General features: G+C 47.5%; 1 protein-coding gene across 1 annotated transcript in view; it reads right to left on the bottom strand.

The window, feature by feature from the left end:
• Positions 1 to 14,988, bottom strand: part of CSRNP2 (cysteine and serine rich nuclear protein 2) — a 38,041-nt gene that overhangs the window by 10,098 nt on the left and 12,955 nt on the right. The window contains exon 2 of the mRNA XM_053372540.1: positions 1,731 to 1,979. Coding sequence (XP_053228515.1) covers positions 1,731 to 1,881 — 151 coding nt within the window. The 5' untranslated portion in view covers positions 1,882 to 1,979. The remainder of the gene's footprint in view (positions 1 to 1,730; positions 1,980 to 14,988) is intronic.

Here is a 14,988-nt window from a genome sequence, read left to right as displayed (position 1 = left end):
TATACCTTTGCTCCCTTGTCATCAGGGTTCCCAAAGTCCCAACTGGCCTATCATTCACATAATAGGCACTTTACCCTCAGGCAGAAGATATAGAAGCATAATTAGTCGCACCAACAGGGTAAAGAACAGCTTCTATCCGTGGGCTGTTAGGCTGCTGAATGAAAAGATAACAACAGGGCAACTTACTTTCGGGTTTGGTGGGTGTGCATCAGTAAACGTGGGGAATTAAGACTAAGAGAGCTGAGTGGGGGGTGTTCGTGTAATCTCACTGTATACAAGTTGTACAAGTGACAATAAAGTATTTCAATTTACCACAGCAGCTTTCAAAACATGATGGAATCCCTGGGCACTATAGATCTGTGCCTGTTCCCAAACCTGGTGCTCTCCAGATGTTTCCTACAATCATCACCAGCCCCAGGGCTGGTGGGAACTGTATTTCAGCAACATCTGGAGGGCACCAGATTGGGGAAGACTGTCATGCACACAGACCATGAAGGGCACTGGTCAGGCCCACTGGACTAGATCAAGTGTGCAATCTGCAGCATACTCAGTCTACCGTGGCTGTGCATTGCAGAGGAATGTCAGCGGTGGTGTAGAAGCTGTCATCCTGGGGTCATCTCGCTGAGAAATCCCTGATAAGCTTCCATGGAAGGAAGCCATGGGTCCCCCGAAGCCGCTGTACTGCAATAGCACAGTTTAGTTAAATAAACCAGCAAGTTACAATAAACAAGTGTGAGAGGGTGTTTCCCCATCTTAGCATTCTTTCATAAAAGCACCTTTCAGACAAGTAAATGCAGAGGAAGTCAGCATAGAACTCCTTTACTCAGAAGTTCTCTCTCCCTCACCCCCCATGGTTGCCAACCCCCAATTCTTGTCTCCTGAACCATCCCTTAAAACTCTGACTCCTCCCTTGAAGCAAACCGCCTCTAAAAATACGCCTCCCCACAAATACACCAGACAACAGCAACCCTTAAGTTAAGAAAAAGTATCGAAACCTATCAGAGTAGCAGGACAGAATTTGACTCCCATCTGCAGTTAATTCTGAACAAAACTCCTCTAACTACCACCCTGGTAGAGACAAACCCAGAGACTTAAGTTCTGGTGTACAAGACTGTGTGCTCACTGAACAGTTCTCCTTAACGTTATGAAAAAAGAGCGAAGTGAGGGCAAAAGTCAATGACTATATTCTGGACTGCACAACTCCTACGCTGGAGTACCTTAAAACTCCTTACGGAATTCATTTGTGCAAGGCCCAGTACAGGATAAGCAGGCAGCACCCTGGATACATACTCCCTCAGAATCATGTTGGGGACAAGAAACCTATTATGCATTCCAAAGTGTTATTAAAACCACCAGTCTCCCAAGACCCAACGATTGCAAGACAGTCGGTTTCATTTGGTTATATAAACAAGCTGATGGGAGTTTAGGAACAATGACTAGCCACAGGCCAAAGGCACAGGAAGGGTGCTGCTTTTGAAAAGGTTTTCAAAGGAGAAGTAGTTGCTCAGAGCTTCAAACCCACCACCCTCCTGGTCCACCTTGGGATACTCATTTTTCTCAGGGTAGAAGTTTGATGCAACAACGAGGGCGCTGCTGATGAAGTAAGACTTCTACAGCTAAGTGCCAAATTAAAGGCAAGCAAATTATTCCGAAGATACCATCAAGCTGAAACAAAACCCCTGGGCAGGGTGTGCCACACATTCTGAAGAATGACGGGCCCAACCACTTACGTATGAAGCCGGTGGAGTTGGGTGGATTGACGCTGTCACAGCTGTCTGCGCTGTCGCTGTTAGAGATCTCATCATCAGAGTTGGAGATGGGCGATCCCACGTCCACCTCATCAAACTTCCTCTTGAGGCTGGCACTTGCGATTGCATCCATTTGTCCCTGGCTCGCATGGAGAGCCACAGAACAGAAAGGGGACTAGTGTCAACTGAAGATCTCCAACTCCAGGCCAATCTGTGGGGTGTACCGGGTACCTGGTAACATAACAAAGAGGGGAGGGGAGGGGATGGTTGGAATCAGCAACCACACAACTGAATCGCATACAGATTTCACGAAGCGCAGCACACAAACTCAGACTAGTACCATAAATTCCTCAAGCTCTGCTCCCCTCCTGTTTCCCATTACTTTCCCTGTGCTGAGCTAAACAGCTTCTATAAAGAGCCGCCTTACATCATACCAGCTCCCAAGTATGCGCTGCAGACACAGTCCACTTTCCCTTCAGCTGTTTGTGCTGCTTCAAGCAGACCACCCACCCAAAGCCACCTACTACCTCCACTGGCTGCCCCCAGAGGCAGTTGGCATGCTGGGAAGGAAGGCATGAAGCAACCACATAACTCTGCAGCCTCAGCTCTAGCAGCTTCTTCATCCAGCACCAGTTCCACCCGCAAGCCGAATGGCATGGGACAGGTCTTCAGCAGACCAACCTGCGGCTCACTCTGCCGCTTCAGGCTGCCGTACTGGCGGCTCCCTTCCCATTTGCCACAATAAATTCTGGAGAGATTGGGTATGTGCCTGTCCAGGATGCTGACCCTTCCCTTCTGTGCGTGTTAGCTTGTTTTACATGCATCAATATGCACAGTCATACATTACTGCCTGGTGCCAACAGAAAGCATAAATTACAATGCCATTTACTGGTGCACAAAGCATACCCAACAACACATTCTTTTGCACAAAAGAATGTGAGATGGGGTAACTCAGAGTTAAGAGTGGTTAAGGCAAAGCTAGGGACGCGGGTGGCGCTGTGGGTAAAAGCCTCAGCGCCTAGGGCTTGCCGATCAAAAGGTCGGCGGTTCGAATCCCCGCGGCGGGGTGCGCTCCCGTTGCTCGGTCCCAGCGCCTGCCAACCTAGCAGTTCGAAAGCACATCAAAGTGCAAGTAGATAAATAGGGACCGCTTACTGGCGGGAAGGTAAACGGCGTTTCCGTGTGCTGCGCTGGCTCGCCAGATGCAGCTTCATCACGCTGGCCACGTGACCCGGAAGTGTCTCCGCACAGCGCTGGCCCCTGGCCTCTTAAGTGAGATGGGCGCACAACCCCAGAGTCTGTCAAGACTGGCCCGTACGGGCAGGGGTACCTTTACCTTTACCTAAGGCAAAACTAAGTGGCTCAGGTCTTCCTCACTAGGAAAACAATTCTCTGCATACCTGCACTACGTTTGTGAGCTCCATAGAAGGGATGGGGAAGCTGTGGCCTCCCAGACGTTGCTGGACTGCAATTCCCAACATCCCTGACCTTGGCCATGCAGGCTGCAGCTGCTGGAAATTGGGGGGTTGCTGAACATTTGGAGGGCCCCAGCTTTCCCACCTCTGCCTGACAGGGCACTCAATGGGACCAAAGTCTCTCCAGCTGATTACTCTTTTCACCCCAACACATCCTGCCACAAAACACACAACTTCCTTTTTGTAAGGTATTCAAGTGTTTTTCACCCAGGTTAGCCGCTCCTGGCCTATGAGGCTCCCAAAAGAATTCTGCCAGCCCCACCTTTATAGCCTGCATACACCCGAGTTTCTACATCCGTCCACTATGCGCACGTTTCATACACATCGAGTGTTGAATTTTGAGTGTTCTGCTCCCCCTGCCACTATCCCCCCCTTCCTTTTTGAAAGGGAAGAATTCTAGACACTCTGCATCCAACCTATTCTTAGGTGCACACAAAGCTGGACTACAAGCAGTCAGTATGAAACCCTTGCTATTTTGGTTATGGGTTTTAAAAAGCAAACACAAAAACCACACACTCACAGAGAGATGGAATTCTATGGCGGACTGAAGCAACCGAGAGTTCTGAAGATACCATTTGCCTTCCTATTTCTGACCATGTTTACAAGTCAGACATGTGTGGTATGCATGCAGCTGGCTCCGAGAGGTTAAATCTGCTCTTGCGTTTTGTGCAGTTAGCAGACACCAAGGGAGCAAGAGTCATGTGTGCACTCACATTCCGAGAGAAGGCAGACAGGAATCTTGAACAAACTAAGCCTTACAGCACGACAGAAGCCAATTGGGAAATTGCAACCATTTTACCACACAATGCACGCAGGAATACATTTGTTTATGCCAATTATTCACAAAGATACTTGGCTATTACACAATATAAATATCTGCATGAATATCTTTTTAATGTCATCACTGAGTAACTACAAAAATGCATGACCTTAGGTCAGATCCATTTTGGCGTCATCTGGGATCTGCCTCAAATCGGGGCCAGCAACAGATGTTCCAGAGTCCAGACGAAGGTGCATCAGGAGCCCAGCATTTGGCAGGGATGGGATAATCCTGCCCCAAGGCAGTCAGATCATAATCTCCAATAGCAAAAGACTAGGTTAAGCCTTTTGGAAGGAAAACTGACTTGCACTACAGGGTGTAAGCGAACACAGCAGACCTGATGACCCAGTTCTGCGGGCCATGGCTCTCCGACTCAATGCAGCTCCTATGCCAATATCTTCTTATCCCTCCCCCACCCCACCCCCTGTTGCGACCCACAGTACTCTAGGAAGAGTCAGCCAATAGTCTTGCTGATCTCACAGCAGTGTGGAAGCCACAGACAATGACAACAACAAAAACACAATAGAAAATTCTGCCATCACATGTTATTGACGGAAGGGCAGATGGATGTGAAACACATGCCTGCATCCCTCCAGCAAAGAGACACAAGAGCACGCATTGGATGGAAGACCAGAAGGTAAGAGGAGATCTGGCACAGAGCATGGCTGCTGTTCAGTAAATGCCAGCAGGGTGGTGGCAAAGGTGTTTAGTATGGGAAATCATGACCCAGCAATTGTCCTACGGACCATCCTTTGCCCTACCTATGTAACAAGGGAGGAAAATAAAAAGTTCAGTCTTCAGAAAGCCAAAAGGGGCTCCACATTAGCGAAGTAGTATGCAGCCTCAACACTTTCCACTCTTGTGGTGAACGTGTTCACCTTTGGGGAACATTTTGAGACAGAAGTGGTACCTCCTTCTTGACTTTCTGGGAAGCTGTGCCAGGGGTTGATGATTCTTACCTGAGAATGAAATGTGAACACCCAACAAACCCTAACAGAACCCCAACAAAAGCACTCCCTGTTTTTGGTCAGACTTGCAGCACAAAGCAGACGCAATCTCTGCTATTACCTTCCCCTCTGCCATACACAATTTGCTTGTGCGGTTGCCCTTGCACAATCAAGCACAACTCTATTTAAAGCACACAAAAACCCATGAGGTCTCGGATCCTACAAATTTAAAAGAAAACCCCTCAAACTAACTACTCATAGAATACAAAGTGGTCACATACAGTTTGAGCTAAAATGTACCCACTGTCGTATGCCGGAAATGCAGACGGGTGCAATGGACTCTGTCAATACAGGGAATTGATATTCCTTGCTGATGCCAAGCTCTTTCCAATATTTAAGCCCAACCTTCTCCGATACTGAGCACATATCCAAAGAGGGGCAAGCTCTTGCTGGAATTTTAGGTGACTTTCCAATTTTCTCCCTGCCTTGTTGTTTGTTTTTTGTTTGTTTCATTGAACATCCCAAGGGCTTTCTGGGTATACGAACCACCAAACAGCACCTCAGATTCTATCCTATTTGTGAATTAGAAACAAACAAATAAGGCAGAAAAGGACAGAATACAGTCTCCCCAGTGGCAGAATCATGCACACACTCCAAGGTCCCCTTTTAGACAGATATTAGAAGCTTAACTCTTCCACTCTTGTCCTTTGTGGTTTAAGCCCTGAATGGCTTACTAGAGAGGGGAGTGGAACAAACTCTCATTACAGGGAGCTGCTAGACTTGTGCCCTCCCACATAGGTCTGTCCCCTCTTACCCATCACAAAAGCTGCTTGCTTTGCAACCAAAAAAATAAAGGGGGGCAGGCCAGGCAGCCCCCAAATGCTACCAGAGCTCCTGTCCCTGCTTTGAGGTATGGCATAAAACCATGCAGACGCAAACATTACTGTTAGGGGGATGGGAGCAGGCTTTGTGTGCTACAAACATGCTCTGCAGGTCCTGATTTAGCATTAGGCTCTATTTAAAAAACATGAAGCACTGTCATTATTTTCCTCTGCATCCTGGATTTTGCCAGATAGCATAGCTTTATGCAGAAACGTGATGGGGGGGTGGCGGCTCTGTAGGCCATGCAATGCCTTTTCCCAGTAGGAGGAAGCTAGCAGCAGCCAGAGGCAAAAGACAATGAGACCTATTAGACCAACACTCAGGCAGCCTTTGAGCTAGGAGAGCATCTGGGTTACATTACAGAGAGGGGGAGGAAGGGGGGTGCCAGGTGGGTCTCTTTTTTCCAAAGCATATCATCCTTTACACCAAAGGCTGCTCTTGACAGGGTAACAGCCAATAGCTGGTACTGATGAGTGCCTCTCTTGGAGGTTAGCTTGTGGTTGTCAGTTGGCAGAGGGCCTGTTTGAAAGCCAGAAGAAAAATCAATTAATTAGGGGCAAACGGCTCTGCCTTCCTGTAGAAGCTCCTTTGCTAGAAATCTAAGCGGCCGAACACAGGACAAAGTCTAATCTCCATCACCTTAGCTCAGGGATGGGGGAACTGTGCCCCACCCAACAGATACTCTCCCATCAGCCCCAGCTAGCATGGCCAATGGCCAGGGATGATGGGAACTGCAGTTCAGCAATGTCTGCGGGACCAAAGGCTCCACACCCCACCAAAGGCTCTACACTACCACCAAAACAAATCCCAATTTCTGTGGCAGGAGAGGGAGACAAGAGAAAGGAGAGATGTCACTGCACTTCATAGCTGAAGGACAAAGTAGAAGAAGTCTCAAACTCAGTAACTGTAGTACCTTATTTATGTATTTGTTATTATCCCTCCTTTTTCTTCAAGGAGCTCAAGGCAGCATACATGGTCCTCCACATATAATCCCCCCAACCACCCAGTGAGGTAGGCAGTGACTGGCTCAAGTCATCCAGTGAGCTTCATCGTCGAGCAGGGATTTGAACCCGGGTCTCCCAGGTCCTAGTCCAGAACTCAAACCACTACACCACACTGGCTCTCCATGTGTTACTCCCCTGCCCATTGCCATCTCAAAACACACATGCACACACTGTATTTTACCTCTAATTTTTAGTCCCTCCCACTCAATGTTTCAGAACATCTTCCTTACATTCCCCCAAAACCAACTGAACCATTTAGTCCAGGCATGGCCAAACTTCAACTTCCAGATGTTTTGGGACTACAACTCCCATCATCCCTAGCTAACAGGACCAGTGCTCAGGGATGATGGGAACTGTAGTCCCAAAATATCTGGAGGGCCGAGTTTGGCCATGCCTGGTTTAGTCTGTGTCATTTGAAAGACTCAGGCTGGATGGCATGCATGCACAGAACAAAAGAGACAAAATCTTAACAGAACACTCTCTACAGCAGCTTAGCACTCCAATACCCAAATGCCCAGTACTTTTACACCATTTAAAGGAGGGGGGAAAACTTGTATAGAGAAAGAAGGGAGGGAGGAAGCTCAAATCATGCTGACAATTCTTTTTTTTTAAAAAAAGATATTTATTGAAATTTTCAACTTTAATACATTAAAAAAGAATCAAAAAAGGAAAAACAAAAAGGTTTAAAAACACATAAAGTTCACAATCCTTATTTTTCTATAACATATTTCCCTGACTTCCCCACACCTCCCCTTCTTATATTCCAATTCAAATTGTTAGTTCAGCAAGTTCTTATCCCTAATTTTAACCTTTTTCTATTTAGTTCATTTTAAAAAAGCAATTTTGCCTTATCCAAACTTAAACACAATACTTATGCATCAATACTCGTTCTTAAAACATTTTTCTAACGTCGACCCAATTTCCCTTCCACGAATTCCCCAATTTTCATACAAATAACAAAATAAAATAAAAATAAAACAGATTGTAATTATACACCCTTTGGTTTCCCAAACTCCACCCCCCCTTTCCCGGTTTCAATCCCCAACAAATGTCCATCAGTCTTAGTCTACTATCAGCCTGGAGATCTCACGTCCGAGGCTCTTAATTCTCTCTCAATTCCTCTCTGCCGGTTTTTTTGATAGTCCTTAATATTAAACACCAGATCTCGGAGAAGCTCTGGCCCAACGGGATCCATGTTTCTTCCAGCCAGACCTCCAGACTTAAAAGTGGAGTCCGAATCATGTTTCTTATTCCTTTCAAGTCCAAATGTCCCCAAAGCTCCAACTTCCACCTTAAGCAAATTTGTAATCCTTGGGTCTTCAGATCTCCACATGAGGAGATCTCTCCATTCTTCAATCTCCAATTCAAGCCAGATTTTCGACATCAAGTTCTTATTTTACTTTGTAGCCATCATGTCAGGCCTCTGGCTCTCCTTTATCATCTGCAAAGTTACAGCTCCTCCTTCCTTTTCCTCAGGAACAACATATATCTCCTTCTCCACACTCTCAAAGCTCTCAAGTTTCTCTTTTTGTCCAGCTGCATGGACTTCCTGAGTCAAATCCTTATCAAATTCAGTGATGTTATTTACTGTTAAGTTCAGAGTTGCAACATTTGTCGCCAAAACATCAATTTGGCCTTGTAACTTTCCCAAGAGAACAAAAACTTTGTCCAACCCAGCCTGAATTTTCCCTCCTCCAGCCATTCTTGTAATGTCCCAAATCCCCCTCTAGAGGGATTTTGGTAACTTAATATTCCTTCCAATTCAAATCCAAAAATCAAGTTAGTTTGTATCAGTTCTTCCTTGTTTTCAACAAATTGTAACCAAATTGTAACAAATATAGCCAGCAGAAACAACAGAAACAAAGTTCTCTTTTCCCGTCTTGACAGCTAAATTTGACAGCTGTCAAACTCTTCAATACCTCATCAGCAGGCTCTCTCGCGGAGCACTCCCGGGTCCGGGGGGGGGGCACTTCAGCTCCCAAGATTAGCTCTTTATGCTCCAGTAAGATTACTTATATTGCCAAATCGTGAAATTAATGTCTTTTACCAAGTAAAAAAGAAAGGGTTCTCTCGACCTTAGTTAGCAGGTCCTTGCTTTAAATTATTTACAAGATGGGGAGACGGACTTCCTGTTTGCGCCTTCCCCGATCGTGCCTAATTAAAAAAAATAAAAAATTCTTTCCAATTTCCGTACTACTCATGGGTTGTTGCTTTAAAGTCCAATTGTTCACAAAAAGAAGTCAGCGCTCTCCGACCATGGCAATGCGGCTTCACTCCGCAGGAGAAGCAGTCGACTCTCAGCACCACGCCGCTCACCCCGTCCCCCGCTCCGAAGCCTTTAAAAAGGCTCCTTCACAGGTCGGGGGGGCGCAAATGGTGCCCGCCGAGTCACCAGGTTCACAGGCTTCACCACCTGTGATTTTTGAGGGTCCCCGCGTCGCCGCAGCGGTCAAGACCCAATCCTGCGGAGCCGATTCCCTCCGGAGCTCGGAGGGAATCCGCCATTAGCCGATGGCACTAACCCGGAAGTCCGATGCTGACAATTCTTTTTCCTATCTCCACTTTCTTGCAACAAGACATTCATTATAAAACAATGACCTTTACTCCACTAGGAGACAGAAGATCTCCATGAGCACAGGCCTGTCGTTTGCTGTTGCGCCCTGCATTTCTAAGAGAGAAATAACATTTTTTAAAACCGCCTTTTCTCCCCACGAAATGCAAAAGCTAGAGGCAGGGCCGAGGAGAAGCAAGAAAGAAAGACTCTGCCCTCTTTAAAAGACAGGCACACATGTTGATGGGAAGCACGAAGGGTGGGTGCTGGGCGGATTTTTAACTGTTCTCTGTAATAATAAAAGGCGCTAGTAAGCGTCGGAGAGGTTTCTCAACCTTCACAGTCGGAATCTGATAGGAAAGAAGGCCCAAAGACAAAGGGAATACAATAAAAGCCTTGCCAAAAGCTGAAACTGCATCCTCTGAAGTCACAGCTGAGAAAGTGCCACTCAACACCTCTCCCCGCAAACCCCGCTTTCCTAAAATAGAACACAAGAACCAGGAAGCCTCTATGTTAAAGTTTGTTGGAGGGAGGGGAAAACAACCCCTGAATTCTCTCTTGCGGTTGCCCCTCCCCCAGAACAGGCCTCTGCTTCTGCTGGTTGATGCAAGCCCACCACCACCCACCCACCCAGCCCTGCCCAGCCCAGCCCGCTTCTTCCTTGCACTTGTCTGTTCCCATCAATGTCCTAGCAACCGTTCCCATGGCAACAAAGCTGAACAAATGGGCTTGAAAGAAACATGCCAGCCAGCTGTGGCAGACGGCAGCAAGAAGATCCTGACTGCGCGGCTCAGCTTCTCCGGGAGCAAAAAAGAAGAGAGAGTTCTTCATGCTGCTAACAAAACGCGAGAAGAGTCATCCTATTCACTCGCGCAGTGGCCCCACTCCCCGCCTGGGAGCCTTCCTCTCCTTTCCCCAAAGCCCTCGCCCCCTGCACCTGGAAACGATGCCTTATGAGGAACGGCTAAGGGAGCTGGGCATGTTTAGCCTGGAGAAGAGGAGGTTAAGGGGTGATATGATAGCCATGTTCAAATATATTAAAGGATGTCACATAGAGGAGGGAGAAAGGTTGTTTTCTGCTGCTCCAGAGAAGCGGACACGGAGCAATGGATCCAAACTACAAGAAAGAAGATTCCACCTAAACATTAGGAAGAACTTCCTGACAGTAAGAGCTGTTCGACAGTGGAATTTGCTGCCAAGGAGTGTGGTGGAGTCTCCTTCTTTGGAGGTCTTTAAGCAGAGGCTTGACAACCATATGTCAGGAGTGCTCTGATGGTGTTTCCTGCTTGGCAGGGGGTTGGACTCGATGGCCCTTGTGGTCTCTTCCAACTCTATGATTCTATGACCTCAAAAACGTTTTCCAAAAGGCAGGATGAAGCATGGCTGCTTGGCTTCTGCCAAAGGACACAGACCGATCCAAATCAGCTGAGGCACAGGGAGTAAAAAGTCAAGCACACAGTTCCACTTTGCAAGCCACCAACTCACTACCTGCCACTGCGGTCCCCACCCTTGGGCTGGACACCCAACCCTAGTTTTATATGCGAAAGAACTGAGGCAGCGTTCAGTTTTGGGAGGAACTGGCTCTGCATACAAGTGCCTCCGCAGCAGCTGAGCCAAATCCCAAGGTGTTTACTGGTTGCCTTGGTGTGGGATGCAAAGCTACAGGTGAGGGAGAAGGCTTCTGGACCCGCCTACTTTTCCTGAGCTAGGCCAGACACCACGGAGCTGGTGTGTTTCTGCACATTTCTGCCTTGGCACACGCAACACAAGGGTGCTATAAAGATGGTGCCTTTGGGGTGAGCTGGGGGGAGAACAACACTGCAACTTCCAGTTGTCCCTTCCCCTGAAATAGGGTCTTGGTTCAGAAGTGGCACATGTGACTGCCAGAAGAACTTTAATAATAACAATACAGTGGTACCTTGGGTTAAGTACTTAATTCGTTCCGGAGGTCTGTTCTTAACCTGAAACTGTTCTTAACCTGAAGCACCACTTTAGCTAATGGGGCCTCCTGCTGCTGCCGCACGATTTCTGTTCTCATCCTGAAACAAAGTTCTTAACCTGAAGCACTATTTCTGGGTTAGCAGAGTCTGTAACCTGAAGCGTATGTAACCTGAGGTACCACTGTAATAATAAAATTTATTTATACCCCGCCCTCCCTGGGCTCAGGGCGGCTAACACCAGTAAAAATTACAGTAAAAACATAATAGGGAGGGGGGGGAACCCAATTTAAAATACAGGTTAAAATACAATTTAAAATGCAGCCTCATTTTAAAAGTAGCCTATAGATCACATAAAGGGAGGGAAACATAAGGGTCAGACTGAGTCCAAACCAAAGGCCAGGTGGAATAGCTCTGTCTTGCAGGCCCTGCGGAAAGAAATCAGATCCCACAGGGCCCTGGTCTCATGAGACAGAGCGTTCCACCAGGTCGGAGCCAGTGTTGAAAAGGCCCTGGCCCTGGTTGAGGCTAATCTGACTTCCTTAGGGCCCGGGACCTCTAGAGTGTTGCTATTTATGGACCTTAAGGTCCTCCGCGGGGCATACCAGGAGAGGCGGTCTCTGCCTCTTCTATGCCACACGTCACAGGATGCCCTTTCCCCATACAGTTCTGGCACCACTTGCCTGTCTCCCCTTCTCCCAGATATCTTCCCCATCCCATCACTCAAGCAATTAACAAGTGGGAAGGGAGACAGCGCACAGATAGCACTTGCATGCTTCAAGGAAGCTACTTAGCTAATTGAGTGCCCAGCCTGAATAATGAGAGATCTTATTAAATGAAAAAAATTGAGACAAGAACTGTCACACTCAACTTTCTCCTTCTCCCTCTGTGGGCAACCTTCTTTCGGTACGTAAAACTCATTATAGTTCGGTACGTAAAACTCATTAGAGCCGGTAGGAAAGCAATTTGGAACACAGTGATGATACATCTGTGCCTTTTAAGATTTCTCAACAGATTTGTTAAGCGCAGGGAGCAAGTTGCTGTCGACTTCTTTCATGGCTTGGAGGGACCATTGTGGCAGACGAGCCCAATAGGCAACAGCATGTCACAGGATTGAACCAATTCATGGAGGTTAAGACTTGCCAATGGCTACTCGGCACAATGGCTCTACTACCACTGTATCCAAGTACCAGTAGCTGGGAATCACAAATGGGGAAAGTGCTGATGCTTTCAGACTTCCCATAGGCACCTGGCTGGCCACTGGGAGAACAAGACGTAGGATTATGTGGGCCTTTGGCCTGATCCAGCAGGGCTCTGACGTTCTTATGGCAGAGTTTCAGAATGACTGCTTTGGAGTAACGATCTTGTAGAATCACCTTTTCTACTCAGCAGGTGAGGGACACGGGTGGCACTGTAGGTTAAACCACAGAGCCTAGGGCTTGCCGATCAGAAGGTCGGCAGTTCGAATCCCTGCAACGGGGTGAGCTCCTGTTGCTCGGTCCCTGCTCTTGCCAACCTAGCAGTTCAAAAGCATGTCAAAGTGCAAGTAGATGACTAGGTACCACTCCGGTGGGAAGGTAAATGGTGTTTCCGTGCGCTGCTCTGGTTCGCCAGAAGTGGCTTGGTCATGCTGGCCACATGACCCGGAAGCTGTATGCCGGCTCCCTTGGCCAGTAAAGCGAGATGAGCGCCGCAAGCCCAGAGCTTGTCACGACTGGACCTAATGGTCAGGGGTCCCTTTAGCTTTTTACTCAGCAGGTGAATCTAGTTTTCCTTAAATATCCTTTAGGGAAGTGGATGTGAATCCATCTTACTGATTCCCACAATTAAGTTTTAAGTAACCCAAAATGTGAGAAGGCTGCCTCTGGTTTCTGGGTTGGTTCTGCTCAGAAACATCTAATTATGGTCAGTGGATAAGGGTCCCCACCTTCCACGGAAGACTGTATTACATGCAGGGCAATTTTTCAGCCAGAACTCAATGGAGCTCAGCAGGTCTCAGGTGGGCACCATTGCTATTCAAAGAGAACAAGGGAGAAGTTCATGGTGAGGTCCAGCACCTCTTTTTCTAGAAAAATAGCACTGATTCTACTGCAACGTACCCTGCAAAGGAAAGTTTTTCTGCCAAGCTCTTTGAGATTAGCCACATTCACTAGACATGCCAAGTCAAACCATGGCTTAGAAACCAAATGCTTTGGTTCCCAAGGAGGAGATCACAGATGATCTGACCCTCCTTGAGATTTTTAGGTAATAAATAATAATAATAATAATTTATTACTTATACAGTGGTACCTTGGGTTACATACGCTTCAGGTTATAGACTCCGCTAACCCAGAAATAGTGCTTCAGGTTAAGAACTTTGCTTCAGGATGAGAACAGAAATCGTGCTCTGGCGGCACGGCGGTGGCAGGAGGCCCCATTAGCTAAAGTGATGCTTCAGGTTAAGAACAGTTTCAGGTTAAGAATGGACCTCCGGAACGAATTAAGTACTTAACCTGAGGTACCACTGTACCCCGCCAATCTGGCCAGGCCTCCCCAGCCACTCAGGTCAGTGTGGTGCAGCAGCTAAGCAAAGTTTCAGAATATCACCTGAACCCAGGCTCATGGTTAAGGTCTCCCCTCCTTGTCCATGACCAAGGTTTGTCCTATGGCTACAGGTTGTGGTTAAGGAAGAGGGACCTTAACCATGATTCCAGGTCTGGGTGACAGGCTCAGCCAAAGCTTGGCTTAGCTGCTGACCTGAGAAGCCCAAGGAGGAGCAATGCAGGTGTGAACATGTTTGCGTGGTCGTGGTAAGCCATACTGTGGCTTACTGTGATGTGCAAACTAGGCCATTAGGATGTCAAGAACCACCCTGACTATTGCTGTTTGCCATTCTATTTTGTGATGAGCACACACAGAGAAAAGTCTTGAGAACCTCGCAAAGACTGACGGTAGAACTCAGCAGAGCTACCAAACGTTAGGGATGCCAGGAGCCTCACCTGAATGATCTTCCCCCCCTGAACCACCCAGAGTGCAGCAACATGAATCCTGCAAGGGTCTGCACATAAGGGAGAAATGTTTCAATGGGCAGGAGGAAAATCAGCTGTTTCTCATTATGACAAGGAATTCCAAACATGTTGAGGGCAACCCTGCGGTGTTGCAGGGGCAGGGGGGAAGCGCTGATGGAAAGGACAGAAGTGAACTGTGGGAGTCCTCCGGTGAAACACATCAGCGGGTCAGGCACAAAGGAGGCAACAAGAATGAGATATGGGAGTTGGGGGTGGGGGAGAGAAAGAATCTACCAGGGAAGTTAATTTGTTTAGGGAGTAGGGAGGAATTTGAGAAGCAGGGGTCAGAGAGGGGAAGGCAACTTCAAAAGACAATGCCAAGCCAAGCCAACCGATTGCGCTCAACCTGAAAGGAACTTTCTAGCCTGCTTGCCTCCAGGTCTATAGGGAACACAGGCTGTCCACCTTTCCCATTCAAGGCAGAGCTACGTACAGGAAAGCCAGTCTCATTCATCCATTAGACCCACAAGACTAAGGGTTTGACAGGGTTATATGGTCACCATTGGCTACAGAAGGCCTTCTTGTATATCTGGGATAACTATATAAATGAATCATGATCGTTTATGTAGCACTGGGA

Source organism: Podarcis raffonei, chromosome 2, assembly GCF_027172205.1.
Source record: "Podarcis raffonei isolate rPodRaf1 chromosome 2, rPodRaf1.pri, whole genome shotgun sequence".
Lineage (NCBI taxonomy): Eukaryota > Metazoa > Chordata > Lepidosauria > Squamata > Lacertidae > Podarcis > Podarcis raffonei.
Note: the sequence above shows the minus strand (reverse complement) of the source record. Positions and strands in the feature narration are given on the sequence as shown.